The sequence below is a fragment of the Dermochelys coriacea genome, chromosome 15, assembly GCF_009764565.3.
Source record: "Dermochelys coriacea isolate rDerCor1 chromosome 15, rDerCor1.pri.v4, whole genome shotgun sequence".
Taxonomy (NCBI): Eukaryota; Metazoa; Chordata; order Testudines; family Dermochelyidae; genus Dermochelys; species Dermochelys coriacea.
In genome coordinates, this window is record NC_050082.1 from 21645869 (window position 1) to 21671557 (window position 25689).

Here is a 25689-nt window from a genome sequence, read left to right on the forward strand (position 1 = left end):
GGGAAGTAAGTGTACAGAAGGTGAAGAGAATATTTTTTAAAAGGAGTCAAAAAGGTGTGGGGGGGACTGTGTGAGGGGGAGAATGGAAAACTCCTCTGTTCTTCCTCTCTAGCCTCTCCCACTTTTCTGTTATCCTATCCTCCAATTCCCTTCTCTTCTCCTTCATCTTCCCCTCTTTTCTTCTGACTTTCACTTCTCCCTCTTGCCTTCTAATCCCCTCCATATCTTGAAAAGTTTTCATTCTTTCTTTTTGTTAAATTCTCTCCTTGCAACTGCCACTCTCCTTGCAACTGCCATGCCGTCTCCTCTGCAACGCCAACCTCCCCAGTAGCGCATTATATCCGTGACTGACAGGAGACGCTGCCTGTTACAGCACCAATTCTACAGAGCCAGGGACTAGTAGCAGTGGCCACCGGTGCAGGAAAAGATTAAAGAAAGGCAACCTGAAAGAGAGCTCAGAGCCAGGATGCTTCTGTACAATGATTAAATTTGTTTCTTTAACAGAAGTAGAGTTGGCATGTGTTGTACAAAGCAAGATAAGTATCATGCATTTATGGGTAATGCATGGCCTGTTTCTGTTTATACAGTAAGGGCAACTGAGTTTCAATTGCAGCCGCTGCATAAAGCAGTTTTCTGGTCCCACTAAGGTCAGGGTGGAATATGGTTGCATTCAGTATTTGTTTGCAAACTGCACTCTCATGGGTTTGACATAAAGTGATGAGCAATTGAATAAAATGTAAAATCATTCAGCGACATTAATTCTGCAAGTGTGGAGTGGATTCAAAGGCTCCTTTTGAAAATTCTCTGTGTGACAGACTTTCAGCGGTCTGCAGATTAAAATCTCCAAGCAGTGGCTTTAGACAAGGAATTGAACAGAGCTGAAATGATAATAACCCTGGGCATTTTGGGAGCAATCCTGAACTGGGGCTCTTGTCACAACTGGTTCTGATCAAAGAGATGACTAGTTTTAACTCTCTTCCCACAGCAACCAGGGAAGATTGCAAGGTTTAAAAGGTTTCAGAGTAGCAGCCATGTTAGTCTGTATCTGCAAAAAGAAAAAGAGGACTTGTGGCACCTTAGAGACTAACAAATTTATTTGAGCATAAGTTTTTGTGAGCTACAGCTCACTTCATTAAAAGTTTTCCCATCAGCCGCTTGCTGTTTTCTTTCTCTTCCAGTTGTGCCCTCTGAGACAGGGTTGCTTGAGCAGCTTGTGATCCGTCTGTAATTGTGATATTCCTTCCTTCCTCTCAAGCTGTCGGGTCTCATCCCTGCATTGAAATAGATTCAACCTTCACCATTCACCCCTACACACCTGCATTACAGATCACTAAATGGCCTTCAGTGGCTGAGGGGTAAAATCACTGTCAGCTTCAATATCCCTCAAAATGTTGCAGTGCTAGGGAACTTCACTATACATCCTGAGATTTTTGGGGCCCCTTTATAAAAGCAAAAAGAAAAGGAGTACTTGTGGCACCTTAGAGACTAACAAATTTATCTGAGCATAAGCTTTCGTGATCTACAGCTCACTTCATCGGATGCATGCAGTGGGGAGATTTTATATACACAGGGAACATGAAACAATAGATGTTACAATAGATGTTAATAGAGAGAGAGAGAGGGGAAAAAAAACAAAAACCTTTTGTAGTGATGATCAAGGTGGGCCATTTCCAGCAGTTGACAAGAACGTGTCCCCTCCCCTCCCCCCTGCTCTCCTGTTGGTAATAGCTCACCTTACCTGATCACTCTCCTTACAGTGTGTATGGTAACACCCATTGTTTCATGGTCTCTGTGTATATAAAATCTTCCCACTGTATTTTCCACTGCATGCATCCGATGAAGTGAGCGGTAGCTCATGAAAGCTTATGCTCAAATAAATTTGTTAGTCTCTAAGGCGCCACAAGTACTCCTTTTCTTTTTGCAGATAAAGACTAACACAGCTGCTTCTCTGAAACCTGTCTTTATGAAAGCAAGTGGTCCATAGATCTCACCTCAGCAAGACGTGCAGTAGAATCTTTACTGGGCTGTTTCCTATGCAGTAGCTGATTTTATCACAAGGTTTACAGACTCTAACGCTCTGAGCCCCTGATCAGTTCCCCACTTTAAATCTCTCCTGAACAGCCTCCATTTTCCCTTTTGGTTGTGATTCATTTGCTCTCTAATGGATTTTGTAAGACGGTGTACAAAAGATACATTTTTACAAGATAAAAATAAACAGCACTGTAATGGTGATGTATCGAACATTCTAATGCAGATGATCCAGGGATATCACAGATAAAACATTGTAGTTCTCTACTACCTTTTACCCAAAGATCCCTGAGTGCTTTGCCAACATCAACCCAGCCTTGTAACACCCTGAGGAAGTAAAGCTGTAAGCGCTATTGTCCCCATTTTACAGATGGAGGAAACTGAATCACAAGAGTTTAAGGGTTTGCCCAGGGTGTCACAGTAAGACAGGGGCAGAGCCAGAAATAGCCTCCAGTTTCCTCCATCCTCCCCTTTTTAAAGGACAGAAGCTGCTTCGAAGGAAGGATCTACAACGGTCTCACATCTCAGTGGGCAACTGCCTCTAGGTTATTCCTTTTGCATGCTGCTTTTAACAAGGGGGAAATATAATCTGATGGTTGGAACACAGAGTTTTGGAGTCAGGCATTCCTGGACCTGCAACTAACTCACCCTATGATTTTAACCTCAACTCTTAACCTCTCTCTGCCTCCATTTCCCTCGCTGTAAAGCACAGATAGTACTGAGCTACCAATTTTGCAGGGGTGGTGCAAGGCCTAGAAAATGTCTGTAAAGTGCACTAAGATCCTGGGATAATACATGGAAATAGTTAATTTATTTCTAATTCCTACGTCCCATAAATCCTCTCTTAGGAAGAGCAATAATTCAATGATTTATTAGTATAGATGCAATTATATTGCTGGTTTGTCACTCACCTGAATTAAGGCATCTCTCTCTTTTTTTCTTTTTTTTTCCAGGGCCGGCAGTCCTTCCTCAGAGATCATGCAGATTGATTTTGAAATTGAAGATCTAAGTGATCTACCTGGGACCCAGCTGATCACATGGCAGGTTGAATATCCTGGGGATACGACATCTGATCTAGGAGTCTCCAAGATCTATGTGAACCAGAAGGATCTTCTAGGAATCCTTCCTTTGGCCATGGTAAGGAACTGCCCATTACTTGCGAGGTCTGAATGTTGCTTACAACTATGGCAGCAAAAGTACATACATTCTGTGCAAAAGGGTAGGGAAGAGCTCCACTACAATGATGAGGTTTTTCTTAAGACTTGAGTCCAATGTTCTTACCTTGTTGCTAGCTGATCAGAGAAAACCAATTACAATTTTCATTCAAGAGTACTAATAACTACAAAGTTAGATAATTTATTTTATTTCCCTAAAGTATTAAGAATATAATTAATGTTGATATTATGATACAAATTGAGTTAGTCAAATCAAACTGTTAACAGTAATACAATTTAAAATTGGATAACCACGAAACACATAGCTGAAGACCAACAATTGGTCAAGTTATTGCATGAATGCAATAGTAATCAAATCACAAAGTTAATATAACACAAATGATTAAATTACTTATTAAATCTTGCAATTTCTGTAGGGTTTACTTAGCAGCTTTAACTTTCCCTTGTGGAAAGAATAGGCTAAGGTTCAATTTTTTATGTAGCCCATGTGATTCGTAAATGTGATTCTATGATAAGATTTGCTTCAAACATAGGTTAATCCATTCCTAATGGTAGCTCATACTATACACACTTGCTATGACTATTAATGGACACTCCCTCCCACCAAAAATACTGGGATAGGTCTTTCCTGGTACGCATCCCTGCATAGGTGTTCACATGTCCTGTTAAGGAGACAAAAAGAAAAAAGTTACTTAGAAAAAGCTGGTCTTGGATGCTTCAGATTCAGTCAGGAACTGCCATTTGGGAAACCAGGCAATGTCTTGTGGTTCAGGAACCATCAAACAAGTAGGCGTTCTCCTTTTAGGGTGTGTTTTCTTAGTCACGAGTTTGTCTCCTTCCCAGATAAGTAACATTAGAGACTAACAGGAGGGGATTATTCTACCCAGATGATCACCTTGTGTTTAGGTGATCAGCTAAGACTCTTCAGTAGGCTCCTTGTCTGTTGGGGCCTGTTGTCTTCTGGGTCATAACCTATGACCCGTTGTCCTTTGAGTTACAAAATACAAATGTAATTTCTTACCCATTCACACGTCTCCAGCTCATGTTTCCTCAAGATGGACCAGGCTTCATAAATAAAATAAGAAGAATGTGTGGAACTGTCACCGCATCTGGGATACTGGATGAAAGGTTATTTCACTCTCAGGGCTCAGAGTCAAGCTGCTTCATTAACTTATTAAAAATATAACCAAGTAAAGCCTATCTTCTGTGTCTACATGAGTATGTACCTAGATGTTCTACACTAGTATCTCAGTAAAACAGCTTCTGACCTCCAAAGCTCTGTCTCATTTATTGCTGAGCGTGTGCATAAAGGCTGCCATAGTTGCCTACATAGGGTCTAATCCTGTTCCCTTTGAATAGAGTTTTGCTTTTAACCTCAAGGAGAGCAGGGATTGAGTGGATGGTCATGGCAGCCCCAGTATTCTACCCTCATGCCTTCTGTGGCACACAGGCACCAAATTCAGCAAGGTACTTATGGACCTGCCTACTTTTAAGCACATATATACTCCCATCATGTCACCATTTAAATTTAAGTCCAGGCTTAAGCCTCTTCCTGAACTGGAAGCTTTTATTTCTTTCGAACTGTGGTTCTGATTTATGTGAGGGGCAACCAGTCACAATGTGTCACTTTCCAAAGAACTTTGAAGTACGTGGAGAATGAAAAACACGATGTAAAACCAAATATCTATTTTCCATCAACCCACTCAGAAGGATATCTCCACAATCACTATACAGAGAAGATGCTTCAAAAAACACAATTCTTTTACCTTAATCTCATCTAAGAAGACACTTGGATGCTCCAGATTCACACTGGAAACAATGTATTCTGTGGTTCCTCCCCCCTTAAATTACCTTACTGTCAGGGATGAAGTATAATCATCTAAGATTTGATTGCCCAGTGTCTGCTCCTAGACCATCAATTAGAAAATATTGACACGTTATTATTTAGCACTGAAAGAAAAAGAAAAATCAATCATGAAGTGTTTAAAAATAAAAGGAACCTGGATTGTTGCCTAGTGACAGCCAGTTAATTATTATGCCATTAGCGAAAGTTGAGGGTGTTATTGTGCACGTCAGAACTACACAGAGCTGATATGGGCCATTATTGTAATTTACCAACTTTAGAACAACTCAGACGTCATTCTGATGCTTTATTTCACCAAATGGTATTTTACTTCTCTCTCTCTCTTTTTTTTTTAATGGCTCCAGTTTCCAATGCTGCAGTATATATCATAGTTGAAACAGCTGCTTCCATCTGGGATTGTGATCACCTATCACATCCTAGCCATGTTTTTTTATAAACGTGTTGCTTTACAGGAATGTTTTCATATGCTAGTTCTCACTGTCAAGTAGTGGGTGAGCTCTGCTAGTTTGTTGATAACAGAGGGAGACTTGAGGGAGGTTGGATCCAGATCTGAACTTCCACAAAGTTCGGAGGTATTCAGAGCTGAAACCATAGATCTGATCCATTTTATATAATCTGTATTATTGGGGGTTGGGCTTACACCATGTCTGGAAGAAAGGGTAATGTGTTGCCTTCCTAGCAGTGCCAGCAGAGGAGAATACTATTTCTGCCTATGTATGCCCATAATCGAAAACATAGCTGGGTAGAGTAGATCATATTTTTTGGCCAATCAATCTTTTAAAAAAGAAACAACCATGTTCCTTGTAGTTGGTGCAAAACAACCAGTACTCTGTCGTCACTCGACAGATAAATGGGACAACATGTCAATAAGTCTAGAATTCTATACTCCCTTCATTATGAAGTCTACAAAGTTATCAACAAATGACATTTTGCAAGGCAACAGGTGTTTGGGATAAAGGGTGACAGAAGAAGCATAGATATATGGCAGAGGTCTCATGATTACTGACAAACCGAGGATAGAGTTAACATTCTTTGTGATAACTCCAGTGTTCCTGAAGAATCCCAAGGGTATCACAAATCTGAAAATCTTTGTAGTACCTCACTGTGCACTTAGTTAATGATGATTCAGGTGCAAACCTTTCAATATGTGTAACTCTTCGTAGTCTGGCACTTCAGAGTTCCCTGTGTTCCTTGTCAGAGCCAGGCTTGTTGGTTTTTTTTGAGTGGGTGAGGGGTAGGGAAATATATATATTTTTTTTAATAAAAGCCATATTAGCCATAGTTTGCTGTTCAGGGAAAACAGCAATGAAAGCAAAACTGTTAAACTGCTCATATATTTCTGTGAGTTGGAACGAGCTCAGGTTAGCATTGTTGGGCTTTCATTATTTATGGAGCATGTAATTTCATGTTTGTAAGTACCAAAATGCAGCGCAATTGAACATGGTGATTAGAAGCTAATCTCCAAAAGAACACTTTTACATCTTTAAATTATATACATTTTTTCTAATAGACTACCACTTAATACCCTACCACCCTTTTCTATTCTTCAATTTCTTTTTTGATTACTCTCATGGATTTGTGATTCAGTAACAGCAGCATATCAGTCAGTTGATTAACTGTATTTTTTAAGTTAGAAAACTCTAAGAGAAAAGATAATTAAATTCTGATTAATGCATCTGGCTATAGATTTTATCCTGGGTCATATCAACATCAAGATTTATTGGAAGTTCCTATCCCCATTAAAATTATTAGGACTGTTGCTACAACAACCTTACCTTTCCCCAATACTGGCTGCAGTTTTCTACAAGAAGCCAGCATTTTAACTTTTGGGACTCCGGCAGGACTATTGAACAAAAACAAACATAACAGAGCTCTAGGATCTTGATGAGAGAAGCTATGCCATGCATATAATGGATGTGTGGGTACCTTAAAGACCAGCCCCTTCTGACACTTTAATAACTAAGCCCTTTCTAATTTTAAAGTGTGACAAAATCCATGTAGGTAAGTTATGCATGAGAGCCAAGCATGCTCTTGCCAATGGGATAAGAAGTAGCACGGACGAAGACTTGTTTTATTCAACGTGCGTTGCATGAGCCTTACCTTGCATTGGAACATTAATCTGCACCCCCATGTGGAAGTTGGAATATGTGGGGAACAAGTGCCCTTTTAATCAGCTTTTTGAAAAGTGACGTTAGTGCTGCTGAAAGGTGTCCTGCAGACTGAAATCCTCTAGCCAGAGAGATTTGGCGGAGGAGACAACAGTGCCACTTACCCATGCTGTCCCACCAATATTCTTCTATCACCACAATCTGCAGGGAGCCTCTCTAAGAGCCGGGAGCGTAGTGCATTGTCCAGGACCATTCGGTCCCGATCTCTTTGCTGAGACTGCCAACCCAGGGGCCAATTAGTGCCAATTGCAATGTGGAGGCATGTTTATTAGGGACTGCAGTGAGACATTTTGGGACTGATCCAAAAATCCATTCAAATTAATGAGAGTCTTTCCATTTATTTCAATGGGCTTTGGAGATGGCGCTTTAAGGGAGGCTACCAAACAACCTCCAGATTTTCAGTCACTATTGATCTGGGATGAATTTGAACCAGTGATAAACTGTATCACCAGTTCCTTGAGTAATCCTGTCCCCAAAACCATTGTATTTGGCTCATGAAACAGAGTAGCTTTGTTAGTCTCCTCTGACTGGCCGCAGCTTCTGCTTTCTCTTTTATCTTCTGACCTGAGGATTACTCAAATCCAAAAATAAGAGGTGACTAAAGCATCTTTCAGGTTCTGATGATCCAGTGATCCCCAAAATCAATGTTGACAACAAACACTGATGTGCTGGAGACTAGCCAGCCTTAGTAGTCCATAACTCTCAAACATGGGCTTGCAAGTCAAATTTACCAATAACAAAGCACTCTTATGCCCAGATAAATCACTTACAACATCTGGATAGGTAGTCAGATTTTGGTGACCACCTGTTCTGGCACTGGGGATGCACTGCTCATCCCCTTAAACTGATGAAACGTAAGCAGAGATGCTTATCCTGCGTGCTACAGATTACAAACAGTACATGGCCTATTGCTTTGCAGTGCATCTTACAGGCCTCACAGAAATGCCATGTCTCATTTACATAAAGGGGGACATCCCACAGAGCAGGGAGAATAAGGTGAATATTCCTTCCCTTAGGTGGATTATTATGACCACACATCAGTTAAAGAAGTTTGGGCCAGATTCTGCTCTCAGTTCCACGGAGCAACTCATCAATAATCACTGTGGCCCCGTGAGTAGATATCCATACCCAGTGTTATTGTATAGCAGTGTAAATGCAATTCATCACCTAATGTATCACTTAGAGGCTGTTCCACCTTAGTACAGCTGAGCATGATGGGGAACTTTCTCTGCCACTCCCTCAACTCTCAGATTGTAGAGTGGCAGCAGAACTGCTCTGCAGCCCCATCCTAATGCTACAGTACTGTACACCCCCTCTCCAATGAGGAGGGATTAGAGGGTCTTTTCAGAAGTCGAACTTCCACCCTTGGCCCATCCCACCCACAAATACCATGGCATAATTCCGTTCAGAGATCACCTGCCGAGCTGCAGTGCACAATGTCTGCTGTTTGTGACAATGGACCTTGTAGATGCCTTTAAAATCCTTGGAAATGTGAAGTTAAAGCGGTGTTAGTGCCATTGGTTTGTTACCTGAAATCATCATCAGAATCTTCCTCAGTATAATAACACCTCACCCAGAGGTTTGCTGAGCTGAGGGCTGATGATATACCATGACAGCCAGAAAGACTCTACTCTCCGATTTTCTTGATATAGTATTATCTTTTATGGTCACTATAAAGAATCAGCCTCACCGTTTTTATTTGGGGTAATTTTTTTTTACTCTATTCCATCTGTTTTGTTAAATAATCAACCACACAATATTTACTGTTCCATTTCTTTTTTTTATTTTTAAACATCCCATCAGCTATTTCATAATTATGACATTTGCCTTTTGTCGAACCTCAGTAATTCGGAGTAGGGTGAGAGATGCAAATAGCGCTGAAGCCATCTGTAAACCATCTGTAATCTCTATTGGACATAGGCAGAGGGCAAGATTAATGTATTGGTAAATGAATGAGTCAAAATCTCATCTGTAAATGATTGATTAATCATAATGATTAAAACAAATCCATTTTGGAGTTGAACTGTGATTGAAATACCCAAATCACCTGATTGCCTCAGTGTTTTCCCCAAACCTTCTCCATACTGGGACCCCTTTTCAGTGCATCCCACCATCTAGCTAGCACCTCATTCATATTTAGCAATCTGGGGATGGCAGGAAAGTTATGCCCCTCCGATCCCTGTTTGTGATCTCCCTGTGGGTCATTGTCTCAAGGCTGAGAACCCCTGTCCTAACTAGAATAGCCAGTTGATTGATGCTAAGCAAACACTTCTCAGGGTAGCTAGCTTGAATAACAGTAAGAGTGAAGCTTTGGTAGCATGGGGCAGCATCCACTGTACAAGCCCACCTGGGATCCTGTGCATGTACTCAAGTAGCACTAGCCCATGCTGCCAAAGCTTCACTGCTCTTGTTATCCAAGCTATTTAGATCGAAGCTAGTTGGGTACGTGTACACATGCTACAGTCCCTCCTCTGATTGCAGTACAGATGTACCCTCAGTTTCAATGTACTCACATTGCACAAAAATGTCAGCACGTTGATTACTTTCCCTTCACAAATGTCTTGATCATGTTGTGCGTCTTTTCTAGTTAGTTCTGGTTTGGGCGGATTTTCCGGGCCAGGTAGCTTGTTGGACCTGCCACTTGTGACAGGGTTGGGCCAGATGGCTACAGGAGAGTGATAGAAGGCAGATATATTAGTCCCAGATTAAGCAAGTCCCTTTTCCCTGGGTAAGGTAACGGGGGCAGTTCCAGAACAATCAGGAACTTGCTGGAACCAATTAAGGCAGGCAGGCTAATTAGGACACCTGGAGCCAATTAAGAAGCTGCTAGAATCCATTAAGACAGGCGGGCTAATCAGGGCACCTAGTTTAAAAAGACCTCACTTCAGTCAGTGAGGGGCGCGCAAGGAGCTGAGAGTGAGAGAGCGTGCTGTTGGAGGATTGAGGAGTACAAACGCTATCTGGCATCAAGAGGAAGGTCCTGTGGTGAGGATAAAGAAGGTGTTGTGAGGAGGCTATGGGGAAGTAGCCCAGGAAGTTGTAGCTGTCACACAGGTGTTACACGATACACTGTAGACAGCTGTGATCCATAGGGCCCTGGGCTGGACCCCAGAGTAGAGGGTGGGCCTGGGTTCTCCTCATTTCCCCAACTCCCTATTGGATACAGGAGGAGTTGACCTGGACTATGGGCCCCACCAGAGGTGAAGTTCCCTGGCCTGTCTCCTGACCCACTAGGTGGATCAGCAGGGACTGCGGGGATTGTTCTTCCTTTTCCCCATGCTGGCCAGTGATGAGGTTAGCTGAGTGAATGGCAGGTTTGAGCCACTAGCAAAAATGGCCAAACTGAGAGCTGCCGTGAATCTCTGAGGCAAGCAAATCCACTAATAAGTGCAGGACCCACCAAGGCAGAGGAGGAGCTTTGTCACACACTGTGCTGCACAAATCCTATAGACCTATAAATCAGCACAGTCAATTATGGAGCCCAGCTGGATCAATAAGACAAGTGTAGCTGCCCTGATGCCCATGGTATTATGGTTTAAAGTTGTGTCCTTGGACTAAATGGTCCCAGGATTCAACTAAATTAGAACCCAGTGCTGTGATGAACATGGGAACCATGGTAATGTTTTTATGTTCCACATGTATGCCTCAGTTTCCCTATGTAGTTTGTACTGCTATACATTGAGCATAAAAGTGTGGATCCTTGGGGTCTGGCACAATAAAGGGGTTACATCCAGGAGACTATTTAAAGGCGGGGGCATAGCAGAGACCTTGTAAATCTGTGACAAGTGCCTTCACCTGGAGATTGTCAGACAGCAAACAATTCCTAATTCATGGGATGTTGCAGAAAGACTAATGCTCTGTGATCTGAGTGGGTGTCCAAAAGAACCAGGGCCATCCCCAGTGGTGACAAGCAAAAGCTACAAGAGTCTCAGTCCATCAACCATTCCCAGAAGCTGATGTTTTAGAGACATAGTGGAGGTTAGATGCAGAGTGTTTACATTGTTCTGGCTGGTTGTGCTGATGTGATTATAATCCAGCAAAATCCAGGTGAGTTTAGAGGGGGACTCTAATTCTGGAGCTCAGGGTTACTAGTGAATCTGCAGCCTGTCACGTGGATGTGTATCTGGGGGTTCAGGCTGTGCTGCATGAAATAGAGAGCTATGAGCTTTTTTTCAGTGATAGTGAATAGAGAACGATATCTTGGCTGTAGAATTCTATAGTACCATGGTTCTCACCTCATGTTACAACAGACGTGAGACCTGGTTTCTGATTTGCTCAAGTGCTGACCTCTCACATCTGCAAAAGAAAGCAGGGGAGCTGTGCTTTGAACATATATAAATTGCTGTATAATGTTAAATATTCTGATACATCAGATCCTAGGTATCTCAAATTGGGCACTCAAGATTAGTGACCATAGTCTCTCTGTACCTCAGATCCCCATCTGTAAAACGAGGCTAATACCCCTTCATCTCACTGGGGTGTTGTGAAGATAAATTCATTAATGTTTGTGAAGCACTCAGAGACTGTAGAAAACCCCATGAGCTAGAGCAGGGGTGGGCAAACTTTTTGGCCTGAGGGTCACATCGGGTTTCCAAAATTGTATGGAGGGCTGGTTAGGCTAGGTCTCCCCAGACAGCCAGGCGTGGCCTGGCCCCCATCTCCTATCTGACCCCCCCCACACTTCTCACCCCCTGAAGGCTCCCCCAGGACTCCTGCCTCATGCAACCTCCCCTGTCCCCTGATGCCCGCCCCCCGGAACTCCTACCCCATCCACTGCCCTCTGCTCCCCTGTCCCCTGACAACCCCCCCACCCTCACTGCCCCCTACTGCCCCATCCAACCCCCCCTCTCATTCCTGACTTGCCCCCTGGAACTCCTGCCCTATCCAATCACCCCTCCTTTCTGACTGCCCCCACGAGACCCTGCCCCATCCAGCCCCCCTGTTCCCCATCCTCTGACCGCCCCGCCCCCTAACTACACCCCCGCCCTCTGCTCACCACCCCCAACTCCCTTGCCTCTATCCAAACCCCCCTGCTCCCTGCCCCCTTACCGCACTGCCTGGAGCACCGATGGCCGGCGGCACTACAGCCGCGTTGCCCAGAGCACCAGGTCAGGCCGTGGCTCTACAACTGCACTGCCTGGCTGCCCAGAGCGTTGTGCTGGTGGCGTGGTGCCCTGAGTCTGCGGGGGAGAGAGACAGCAGGGGAGGGGCTGGGGGTGAGCCTCCCGGGCCAGGAGCTCAGGGGCCAGGCAGGAAAGTCCCGTGGGCCGGATGTGGCCCATGGACCATAATTTACCCACCTCTGAAATTGGATTGATAGAGCACAACCAAAATTTCAACCAAAATGGTTAAAGTCACAAAGTTATAAGCAGCTGAAAACAGGGTCTTGTATCAGGTAATGTTTTGGTTTTTTTCCAACGTGCATTACTTTACATTTATCCACTGTGACAGGGTCGGGCCAGATGGGTACAGGAGAGTGATCCTGTTGGGGTCCAGGAAGTGCTAAAGGACTCCTCTGCAGCCTAAGGGGATGATCCACAGGACCTGGAAACCAGGTGATTTCAGGGGACAACTAATGAAATAACAGGGACAGGAGTTCGGTCAAAGGGTCAAATGAAGGGAACTTGATGGGGACACCGCGCAGAGAACCCTGTACAGTGCTCACTGTTCCTCAAAGGCGTCAAGGGAGTCAGTGGACGCCGCCCAGAGGAACTCTGCCTGGATGCGTGAACGGACGGAGGATCGGAAATAGGCCCCACAGTCACAGGAGACTCCGTCAGCCAACCTCTTCTCCCTTGTTTTATAGATGACCATTTTATACAGGGCCAGGAGGAGGTCGACCAGGAGGTCCGTGACTTTGTGGGGCCACAGATAGGGAGTGCATAGATAAGGAGGTGAGGGGAAAAGTGCAGCCAGAAACATAACAGGATATCTGTGAGGAGACACAATAGGGGCTGCAGCCTGGTGCCCTCCAGGAGGTCCGTGACTTTGTGGGGCCACAGATAGGGAGTGCATAGATAAGGAGGTGAGGGGAAAAGTGCAGCCAGAAACATAACAGGATATCTGTGAGGAGACACAATAGGGGCTGCAGCCTGGTGCCCTCCAGGTAAACATGCACCAGGGTCTCCCTCACACCGCAGAAGGGGCAGGTGTCTGGGACGGTCGGGTAACGTTCGTAGGCAGTGTGACCAGCCCTGCCTAAATTATGATTCTTCCATTGGGTATAGAATGGCAAAGGCAGGGGAAGCCTGTCATCAGATCTGTCTCACTTCCTTGAAAGATTCCCTAACCCTCATGTCAGAGCTGCATGTAGCAGAGCTCCTTGTACGATTTGCGTAGCTAGGGAGTAGTGCAAATGCTCCTACTTTCTACGGCAAGAATCTCAGAACGGTTCAACCTAGGTAGGACAGTGGCCGCATAGCCCTGGATGACCTCATATTGATCATGCTATTAACATTTCAGAGCTGATCGTTTAGTTTTGCTCCTGCCCAGAGTCATCTCAATAATTAAACTCACTTGTAAACAAAGCAGCCCACCTGGCACTAGAGCCAAATTAACAGCTTTTATCTTTTCTAGGGACAAGCGGAACTTTTTGTTCATTTGAGCTTTATCAATCTCAGTTCCTTTTTGTTGGTGGTGTTAAATGCCTACATGTCCTTTGATACGCTTTCTTTCCCTTTCACTGAATGCACCTGGGCAGCTCCTAAATTTGATTAGAGTGCAGTTAGTATGAACTTAAAATTAACCTCATTACTAACTACTTGAAACCAAGGTGGGGAGGAAACTTAATTAACAATGAAACAACTATTGCAGTCTGCCTGGCAGGGGCAATATCTCCAGTTACAACGCTCATGTTCTTTTCTCCATACTAGCCATATTTAGAGTGTTCGCATGTTGAATTATGAAGTAGCAGCAGCAGCTCTGTCCATTATCCATCTGATTTTGAAGCCTCTTTTAAAATCCAGAAACAACAAAATACCAGCCTCAAAACTGGTAGGTAGGTCTGGAGCAGAAGTAGAATTTTGCCTACTGAATTGGAAGTAAATCAGACCTGGAGACTCCTGATTTATGACAGCCTAAAAAGAGAGATACTTTCCCTGAGTCCAGTTTGCTACTTTGTAGCAAACAAAACATAAAGATATAGGGGAATCAGATTTTGCTTATCTGGGCTCCAACTCAGGCAAGCACCCTTATTCAGGAAAACACTTAAACACATGATTAAATGCTTTCCAGAACAGAGGTTGAACTTAAGCATGTGCTTAAGGTCTTTCCTGAATCAGAACCTTAATCAGGCTCGCTTGCACAGGACCAAAGTGTAGTTGCACCAACTCAAAATTTTAGAAGTTAAAGATTTTAAATGGCAGAATTAGTCACCTTGTTATATGAAACATCACTGTAAAACCACTGCTATGTTCCATGTAACAGCCCCAAGCAGAACCGGTTTTAAACTTTTAGGGCTGGTGTAATTCCATTGATTTTTGTAGTAATTTAAAATACTACTGTAGTATTTCTTTTAGAAGGGCAGCTATATAAAAAAATCTGGGGAATGTGAAGGTTCTCTGTCACTGCTGAGCACAGAGCTTCTGTCAGTTGGAGCATGTTGTAAGATTTATTTTTAAAATAAGTTTTTTGTTCTTGAAACTGTTCTGGAGTCTCCTTTGATTTTGCAAGTGGCTGCCTTGCCTCAGAAGTTTCACCTGACACTTATTTAGCAACATAAAAATATAAACCCGGGCTACCTATTTATCATTTCCAGAGATGGTCATGTTCTTTTGTCATCATATCCATTTTGTCTGGCAGGCAGTGACATTTAAGCTGTTAAATCTCTTGGAGCCAAAAGAACAAATGTAAGTCCGATATTGTACCGTTAGATACTTAATCTTTCGACTTCATCCCGATGTCCTGTTGTTTTGACTTATAGCAAACGTCAGTAGAAAAAAAACATTTCTACATTCCATTAATATAAGAATCTGGATTGATAGAGCAAAACCAAACTTAATCAAAATGTGCTTATCACAGAGAAAGTATCTCTTTTATAGGAATCTCAACGCTAAAGTAATTCCATGTAATTACAGATGCCAGCAGTCCATACTGTGGCTAATACACTGCAGGGCTGCTGCAAACTAATAATGTGCTAATGGCCTCTTAATCATGCTTATTTGAAACATTCCATTTATTATTGTTTATTTATTATTTTATTTGTATCCCAGTGGTACCTACATGTCCCGCCTGAGATTGGGGCCCCATTGTGCCAGGTGCTGTACAAATACATAAGAGGCAGTCCCTGCTTTGAAGAATGTAGTCTGTTCAGACAAAAGGAGTATATATCACCTGCATTTTACAGATGGGGAATTGAGACAAGGAGGGTGAAATCCTGACCCCACTGAAGTCAACAGGAGCTTTGTCATCAACTGTAATTGGACCAGGGTTTTGCCTAGACAGATTAATTGACTTGCCCAAGGTATCAGCATAGATGCCTGTTTTGAGAGCCCAGAGTCTTAAGCTTCCCTACCTTCCTATTGCACCTCCCTGACCTTAACATCCAGGGCTGAGAGAGTAGTTCAGCCTCCATGACCAACACAGGCTGCCTACTGCCAAAATGGGGGTCAGATTGCTGCTGTTCTTATTTGTGTTGTATTAATAACAGGAAGCCCCCGCTGAGGTCAGGGCCCCATTATGCTGGGCTGCACCATCACATACGAGATGATTCCTGCCCTGAAGAGCAGTCTAAATAGACAAGATCAACAAAGGGGGAGAGAGAGGAAATATCATCATCATCCTATTTTGCAGATGGGAAAATGAGAGAAGAGAGAGATCAAGGGCCTGATCCAATGCCCTCTAAAATCTATGGAACAACTCCCACTGATTTTGACAGGCTTTGGCTCAGACCCTAATGACGTACCCACAGTCATGCTCTCGAGAGCGGAACTGAATGCAGGTCTCCTGAGTCCCGATCTCATGTCTTAACCACAAGATCAGGACAGCTTTGGTGAGGTGAGTTGCTGTCTGCTTCAGAGCTGAATGTGAAATTCCATGGATATGTTTGACATAGACTAGCAAATTATTGACTCCCAATGGTAACAACTATTGATCACTTGTGGCCTATATTTGAGCTGACAGCCTAGAAGTAGAAGGCCACACAGCCCACCTGAGATGTCTAGTTCCTGAAAGTTGTTTGAACTTTTATTTTTTTTAAAATCCATTTGATAAACACCTTTCAGAAAAACGGTCTGGAAATGATTTCCTACAATAGTGGAGAACTTTTTAGTCCCTGATAGCTTCTTGAAGGGTCTTGAATATACTATGCTCTGCAGATTTCTAAAGGCTTCATTGAAATTTGAGGCTAGTCTGAAAAGTGACTTTAAAAAAAAATGCTATCATTGACTTACCGATGAAATCTGCTCAGCTGACAGTGATATATTTTTCAACTAAATGCCAGCCCTACAGTCTCACCTGGGATCTTGAAGTCCAGTTGGATTTTTTTTTTTTATGGTTCAGGCATCAACAGTAAGGATAATTCAGAACTTAGGCCAAGAACAACAAAGGTACTTGGGCTCCTTATCCCCAGACTCTAAGTTCCACTACAATCCAAAAAATTTAGGCTTGGCTGACTAATCCTGTAGATGCCTAAACTCACTTAGTGCTTACTTTTTTAGAGTAAAAGCTCCGTAGGTGCCCATGTTCCTGCCTTTTGAGCACTGTTCTCTCTAAGTGTCCAGGTGCTTTTGTCCTACCTAAGCCCAGAGCGATCCACAAACTAGGAAGAAAACAGGAGCTCCTCTCCCTAACTCATGCATGGGGCCCAATTAGGTAGGCATGCTCAGATGCCCCCTAAATCCACACAAAACAAGGAGTAGGTGCACCCTTATCACCTCTAACCAGTGTGTAGAGAACTCACCTAGGATGTGCAAGTCCCTAGCTTCAAGTCCCCACTTCTGCCTGATGAGGAGAAGGGATTGGAGCAGGGATCTGCCACCTCTCAGGTAAGTACACTAACCATCGGGCTATAGAGTCACTCTCTCTCTGGCCCACTTAATATTTAATTATTTAGTATTAAACAACTTCAATAGGCAGGATGGAAGGAGCCCAACCTCTGAATATCTCATAGCCCGGTGGTTAGAGCGCTCTTGTGAGAGGTGGCAGATCCCTGTTTAAATCCCTTTCCCTCATCAGGCAGAGGGGGGACTTTCACAGGAGGTCTCCAGCATCCTGAGTGAGTGCATCGCTGGGCTAAAGATTATAAGAGAGAGCCTCTTCTTCATGTTGTGTGGCGATTGGCAACTTATCACATGAGTTAGGCAGAGGAGAACCCACCGTCCCTTATTGAGCACTAGCAGATACAGGCAGCTATCTCTGAGCAAGGGGCTTAGGACACACCCTCTTGTCAGCACCTCCCGTCAGCTGATTAAGGCAGCTTTCCGCTTAGCTTGCTGGGATATATGGGTTGCATTCTAAAGATGGGTCTCTCTCTCCATTCATTGTAGAGGAGCCTACATGCCTAACTCAGGCTTTGTGTGTTGTTCCTGTGATTCTTCTAAAATTTAGGTGCTGTGATGCTTTGCAACACCCAAGTCCCTTTGTGGGTCTGGGTTTTTGTTAACAATTCTATGTACATGGGCGACGGGTATAATAGGCCAAGAGAGACTCAGCCTCCCCTGATGCAGCCACTGCTGCTGCTGGATGCTGGGTTGTGAGGACTGAGGGTGGGCTGGGCTTCCACCGGAGGAAGTTTTTGCTTATCCTTATGTGCCATGCAGGTTCCAGGGTGGCTGAGGAAATGGTATCTGCTACTCAGCTTCCCGGGTTCATCAGTCAGGGGTCTCAGGAGGGGAGGGAAGGGGAGGTGCGGTGCATTTCCCATTCAGCAGTTGGGACTAACCCAGAGCTCTTGGCAGCCTGGGCCGACCTGGGGCTCCTCTGACTGGAGGGTGTGGGGAGGCGGCTTGGGGCTCTGGCGGGGTGGGGCAAGGTCTAGGGTTGCCAATTTTGGTTGAATATATTCCTGGAGGTTTCCTCACATGACATAATCTTTAATTTAAGATTAAGCTTTAATTCCTGTCCTGGAGGGTTGGCAACTCTAGCGAGGCCCTGGGTGGAAGGAGTGCGGCTGGGGGGGGGGGGTCCACCCGCTGCCCATGTGCGTGTTTGATGCTTGAGTCGGATCAACATACTGCTCCCACTCTCACAGATGTAATGAATCTGCAGAGCTAAAAGGAGCAAAATATTGTAAGTAAATATTTTAGTCAGTAATGTAAGCAGGTACCAAATAAGATGGGATATATAAACCTTTATGTTTCAGAGAATAATGGAACCTCTAACTACCTGGGGCTCAGAGAAATGTTTACCATATGCACATTATTACATAATTATCCATTACTTGTACCTTCCTCTGAAGCATCTGGTACTGGCGCCTACTGGGATAGGATACTGGACCAAATGACTGATTGGTTCAGTCCAGCATAGTAGTTCCTATATCACTGTGCACAGGGAGTAGATTTAGTCGAGTAAGAAAATGACAATTTTTCACAATTGCTTTTCAGAGTAAAATTGCCTTTTAAACTTGGTTAGGAATAGTCGCCTGTCTATTATTATTATTATTCATGTGCTAGACACTGCCCTTGCCCTGAAGAGCTTCTATTCTAAAAATGCCAACAAATAGACAAGGTGTGGCTAGCTATTGCAGCGCTTTGTTTTGCGTAGAAATATTGAATTGAAAACTTAACACATGCATTTAGCATAAGGCAACAAAAGGTGATTGCTTTTTGCCACAGCAAACAAAAATATTCTTTAGATTTTTTTTTCCTTTTGTGGTTAATTGAGACCCTGGTGCATGTAATACTAGAAAAATTAAGTAATAGCTATTGTACTTCTGCAATTAGCCACTTAGCTGACCTGTTGAATATCAGTGAAGAGACCAGCGCATTAATTACTTGTTAAACAACAAAACAAGGGCAAACAACACAAATTCTCAAGCAACGAAAGCCTGCTAGAAAGCACAATTCCAGTTTAATAGAATTCCGTTTTCTCCTTCTGATTACTGTAGCACAACAGAAAAAGCTTTTTTGGTTGTTGCTATTTGCAGGGTTTAACATAGGAGCTTAGAAATCACATTTTTGTATTTGGGAGCTTCAGTTGCCAGCTGACTAATATTGTGATCACCAGTAATGATATATGGCAACAGGCACCCAGTTTTTGCCTGAATAGGGAATTGAGTAATGGGGGCTTGGACTGATTGCTGGCAAAGCTGCTGACAGCACAGCAAGTTGATGTGGAGCATTGAAAATTGGGTCTTCCTTGAAAAACAGGAGCAAACACGCGTTTATTTTTCTTATAAATTAAACCTGAAGAAAAATGGCTTTGCATAACAGCTGCTGTTCTTTCATAAGCGAAAGTTACATACGTTCTGTCCGATTAGACACACTTGGATTGCTTTTGTTTCAACCCAATTCCTTAGCCCTGCCAGGCTTGCTGTGCTGCTTTCAAGGTGCAGACTGATTAAGGTCAGGGAAGTATTACAGAGGCTGGGATTCTGAGGCTGGAGCAAGTAGTACCCTGAACTCATTCCTTATTTAATGGATACTTAGCTTAAAAATCATGGACAGATCACCCCTGTGTTACTCCAGTGTCACGTGGCTGTAAATCCATTTGTTTTAGTAGAGTAACACAGCTATAAAATATAAGTAATACAGAGGTATTGTTTTTCCACTAAATGCATCCGATGAAGTGAGCTGCAGCTCACGAAAGCTTATGCTCAAATAAATTTGTTAGTCTCTAAGGTGCCACAAGTCCTCTTTTTCTTTTTGCGGATACAGACTAACACGGCTGCTACTCTGAAACCAGAGGTAAATCTGGCTCCAACGGCCAAGATTTTCAGAAACAACTAGTAATGTTAGGTGCCCAACTTGAGACCAGTGTAAGAGGCCTGATTTTCAGAGGGCAGGGACTCAGCACTTTCTGAAAATCAGGCCTTTTTAAGGTCTCTCAAGATGGGCACCCAAAATCACTAGTCACTGTTAAAAATCTTGGACCTTATGTTTATATTTTTAATCCGCTGGCATCAATTATTAACAAGTCATGGTGATCAATATTGAAAGAATTTTTAAAAATCAATTCACTTTTCCCCAGGTTTGCTGTTTGCTTCATGTGATTGAACTGCAGGCAGATTGAGTGTATAGAAAATAGATTACTACAATCAGTGTCACTTTTGTTTCACATCAATTTCACTTCCTGCTCTTATGTAAGTGTGTGGCACAACACTGCCATATTAGGGTTGCAAAAATTACAATGAAATGTTTAATTACAAACACTATGTGATTTTCATTGGAATTAAAAAATTAAATCGTGGAAAGTTATCTAATTTTTTTCAAAATTAGGTTTGGTAAAATCAAAGTGGTAAAATCAAAGTTTTGTGAAGCCTGAATTTCATATTTAAATTGACTTGATAGCATCCCTTTACATGCATACTAATTTTAAAATTTTCCTTTTGCTCATGAGTGTATCTTTCTTAACAGCAGTTGAGCAATTTGCATAGCAGATCATTTCATACCAAATATCTAATTGAAAAGTACAAGGGACCTCTGTGGAAATATGTTGGGGACCCAGTTGAATGAAGACACTGAACTAATGAATTTATTATAGTCAGTTGTTGGGAGTTAAATACCAAATTGCTTCATAATGAGAAACAATTTATTTTAAAGTGGTTCTGCAGTTGGCAAAAAAATAAATAAAAAAAATTTAAAAAAAATCAAAGTCTGCACATGGAAAAAATATGTGTAACAAAGAACAATTTGCCTTTTGTTCCTAAAAGCTATATTCATTGACATCTTTGTGAGGCAGATTTTTTGGATGAGCAGTTAAGCATGAAAAGGGCAGTGGAGTTTGTCATGGAATTGATAGATCTAAAAAAGCAGACATTAATATGCAATTCAAGGAAATATCCCCTTTACAAGCTGGGGTTCAAATAAACGCCGTTGCTCGTATTCAGTAAGCTAAAACTAGCATTCAGATGCTCTCCTATTATCGTTCCCAGTTCTTCTGCTTCTGGAACCTCCCAAATCCAGCTCCTGGGTCAGATTCTCCTTTTCTCTTGGCTTTGCAAACAGTGCCTGCCTTGACCACCACTTTTGTCCATTTCTTCCTGTACGCCTAGATTGCCCTCCTACACCCCAAACTAATCCATAAGGCCACTACCCTCTCTTCCTTCAGATTCCTTCCTTAAGATCCACTTCTACCATGGTGCCCATGAGAAATTACCAACTGAGGATGGAGCTAGGTAGATGGCCTGTGAAGATACTAATAACTGGTTCATTTGTGTGTTTATTTATTTATTGTTGCTTATCATTTAAAAAAAAAAGTTAGTGCTGAGATTTTTCAGAGGAACCTAATGACTTAGAACCATTAAATTTTATGCATAACTCATCTACATAGCCACGTTTTCTGTTTATTTCGCCCATTCCTTGCCTCAAATTAAATTAGAAGATCTTTGGGACCAGGACTGTTTTTTTCTCCTATATTTCGGCACATAGCATAATGAGGGCCTGATCCTGACTGGGGCTTTGGGGTATATAATAATTTCTAATGCCCCCAATCTCACATGGGTTTAACTTTACACACTATGAGTAGGTCCAGCAACTTTAATGGGACTGCTGACCGTGCAGAAAGTTAAGCATGCACATAAGTCTTTGAGGCATCAAGGCCTAAGATAAGAATACAAATGAGAGCTGACATCTTGGCTGATACACCATGGATTGAACCAGGGAATCCTGGAGCTAAAAGGTTTAGCAGCTATACCTTGAGCTAAAATTCCCCAGTAACAGTCTCATATCTTCTGTGGATCGGGCACAAAGGAGGGGACCTGTAACACCAGTGGGTTACACATACACACAGAGAAAAAGTTCCTCAGTTTTGAACAGTTCCATAGGCTAACTCATAAGGGCTTTTTGGATAATAATGTTTAGCTCATCTATTGTAATTTTCATACAGAGATCTCAAAGCACTTTATGAAGGTGTGTGGTATTATTATCCCAATTTTACAGATGGGGAAACTGAGGCACGGGGAGGCCTGTGACTTGCCCAAGGTCACCCAGCAGACCAGAGCCACGAATTGAACTCAGGAGACCTGAGTCCCAGCCTAGTGCCCTAGCCACTAGGTACACTGCCTACTATAAAGTTTTCTTGTTTTTCTGGAACTCTGCATTGTTGGATTGTAAGGTGGCCCACCTGAGAAGACCTGCAGATGTTGGATGATTAAAGTCTCCAAACAGGTTTTATCCTGCTAGTTTCCCATCTTATTTGTTGTGGTACAACATACTCTTGTTGAACCACATCCAGAACCATCAGTTTTATGTTGAGAGAGGCCATTGGCCCTTGAATTTTAAAAGTCCTCTCGTTCCCCACTCCCCGTGTTGGTTGCTGGAGCTCTCCTAACCAGACATGCCAAACCCGTGAACAAACCGCAGAAATTGGGCTTGTTTTTGGCTTAATTGGTGTGTGAGTTGCTTGTTGACTAGTTTTTGGTTTGTAGCTTGTTGCTTGTTTGGCTTGTAGCTTGTTGCTCCTTTTTTTTTTGATCGGCTCAACCGGCAAGCGGGAGCAAGCCAGGGGCAAAGAGCAAGCGGAGGAAAAGCGGGAGAGTCAGGGTGCACCGCAGGCCCACCACAGTCTCAGACTGCACGCCATCACATAGAGTATTGGGGTTCTTAGGGATTGGCTTGTTTTGCCCTTGTTTTGAAATGGGATTAGCTTGATTTTGGGTTTATTGTGAAAGTCTGGGTGCTTATTTACCACATGAAAGTTGGCAACTGTGCTCCTGACAGTAATTTATCTCTTTTGGCATAAATGAAAGGAATGCTTCCTTAATTGATTCCCTGCAGATTAGTGGTTCAAATAAAATATAGCAATAAAAAAGAAAGAAGCAAACTCTCCAAAATGTTGCACTGGGGAGACAGCCCTTCCCAGGAAACAAAACCCAAGTCATCCTCCCTCTGAAGTAGTGCCACAGGGTTTGTGGTGCCGCTTAAAACAAGCCAGCATCCATTTCTTCAACTTTTTAACATAAATTGTTTTTTTGTTTTTGTGATTTCAAGGTACTGCTTGAGTTTTGTCAAGGATTAAAGCTTTGGAAATTATTTATTTACAAGCCATGAAAATCTCCCCAAAATGGATTTTTACAAGTGTGTAATTGGATAATTTGTTAACTGGTAAAATGAAGCCCCAGAGATCTGGAATTACACTTTACTAAAGAATAGTCAATCTTCATGTAGAATTAATTTGATTTCATCTAGATTACAAGCAGTAATAAGAGTAGTCAATTAGGTGAATTATTCTCTGACTTTTCCACCCTTCTTTTAATTGGCAGCCACTCGCATTACAAAAGAGTTTCTTCTTCATTGTCAGATAGCATCAGATGCAGGAAGCAAAACACAGGATGAGGAAGATTGATGTGGTGGATGGAGCATTGGCCTAGGATTCAGAAGATGAGTTTAATTTCCTGCTTACCCACAGGTTTCCTTGTGACTTTGGGCAACTCACTTTATGTCCCTGGATTCATTTGCCCCCCGCATCTGAACTCCGCTAAGGAATAGTCAGGGAGCAAGTGATAGAACCCTGATACTCAGAAGCAAGGCCTTGATATAAATTAGATCTGCACAGGGACAGCATAAGCTTATGCCTTTGACATAAGGTTCCTCAGAGATCTTGTGCCAGTGGAGAATTGGAGGTAGTGGAACCTTGCTCTGCCATGGCCATGCCACCTCCCTCCCCACCCCCCATACCAGGACATGAGATTCTGGCACTGGAGGGAGTGCACCTACCTTTGCCAGCAGAACACTGGCAGAGATTGCCTTTATCTAGAGGGGATTCTCCAGGAGTGAATTCTGCCATTTTAGTTTGACTTGGAGCTGTGGTTGTGCAAAATGAACTTTGCAAACCAGAGACTCTGCCCCCCTGTGTCTGCAGATGGAGACCGTGTCTTACTGCGTGTATGTACAAGGAGAGGCAAGAGGCTAGTAATTAGCTGCTCAGATAGGCAGGATGAAAGCAGAGGAAGAGATTGTGACCCAGAGGTATATCTGAATCCCAGTGCTTCCTAGGGTAATGTAGCTCATGTCACTCCTAGAGAGACAATCTAGTCCTAAGAGATGAAGAAAGGGCTGATGGACTGTGCAGTGGGGTATTTTAAGGTGAGTAGTAAGTAGATAGTGGGACTGGTGTGAGCAAACGAACCATAGCAGACTGGTCCCACTCACCGTGGAACAAGGACAGAAGGGTGAGAGTAAATCAAATGGAACCAAAGCATCCCTAACCATCCTGCTTGTGTTTAGCAAAAGCAAGACAAGGGGGCTTATAAGGAGTCATTTTTTTTCAGATGGTTTGTGACCTTGAAGGGTCAAGGAGGGAAATGTAAGAATGGAAATCTAAAGATTTCAGTGCATCCATCTCACTGTTTAATATTCACGGATGTCATTTCTAATGAGAGGAGGATAGAAAAAAGCATCAGAGATAGGAAATAGTTGGATTTTAAAAGTTGATATTTAAAGAGACTAAATTGTAGGCATATATGAAATATAAATATGGGGGGGAGGCATGGGAGAGAAGATTCTGATTCCTTTTCATACCACTTACTAGTAGCTCTATCATAATATAACTGATTTCAGAGTAGCAGCTGTGTTAGTCTCTATTCGCAAAAAGAAAAGGAGTACTTGTTACACCTTAGAGACTAACAAATTTATTTGAGCGATGAAGTGAGCTGTAGCTCACGAAAGCTTATGCTCAAATAAATTTGTTAGTCTCTAAGGTGCCACAAGTACTCCTTTTCTTTTTTCATAAAACAACAGAATCACTATCGTGGAGTAGAATTCTGCAGAATTACTACTCTGGAACTACAGTAGCTATAGTTCAAAGTGGCTTTTTTCTGCAATTTTAAACTTATTTTTCCTAAACCTGTCAGCCCCAAAGAGTGTGGAAGAAAGTATTTAAACCTCTCTGTACCTTGCATGCAAATCTGTGGTCTTGAAAATAGATTGTGGGGCTGTCAAATGCTCCAAACCTGCAGTAAAAAATACTGTAAAAGGACAATATATGGAAAAACAGTGGAGCTTTATAAAAGTCAAATGCTTGTAAAAGGAATCCCGTTAATTGTAATTCCATACATAAAATCTAAAATTTTGTGGGGTGAGATGTGTACAGTAGATTGTCTTTGATTTAAAAACAGGCAGTTCTTTGTTTAAGCGGAATAAAGGCATTATGTTTTTACATACAAGTTTCACCTTGCCCTTAGAACAATGGCAGGTGGATGGGGCTAAATTTTCATAGAATCATAGAAATGTAGGGCTGAAAGGGAATTTGGGAGGTCATCTAGTCCAGCCCCCTGAGCTGAGGCAGGACCAAGTATACCCTACGCCGTCCCTTCCAGATATTTGTCCAACCTCCCTTAGAAGCCTGTTCCACTGCTCAA

General features: G+C 42.8%; 1 protein-coding gene across 2 annotated transcripts in view; it reads left to right on the plus strand.

Annotated features, from left to right (window-relative positions):
* The window catches only part of TMEM132D (transmembrane protein 132D), a 416624-nt gene that overhangs the window by 265160 nt on the left and 125775 nt on the right, over window positions 1-25689 (plus strand). For both annotated transcript variants that reach the window (XM_038373445.2, XM_038373446.2), the window contains exon 4: window positions 2982-3165. In XM_038373445.2, coding sequence (XP_038229373.1) covers window positions 2982-3165 — 184 coding nt within the window. The remainder of the gene's footprint in view (window positions 1-2981; window positions 3166-25689) is intronic.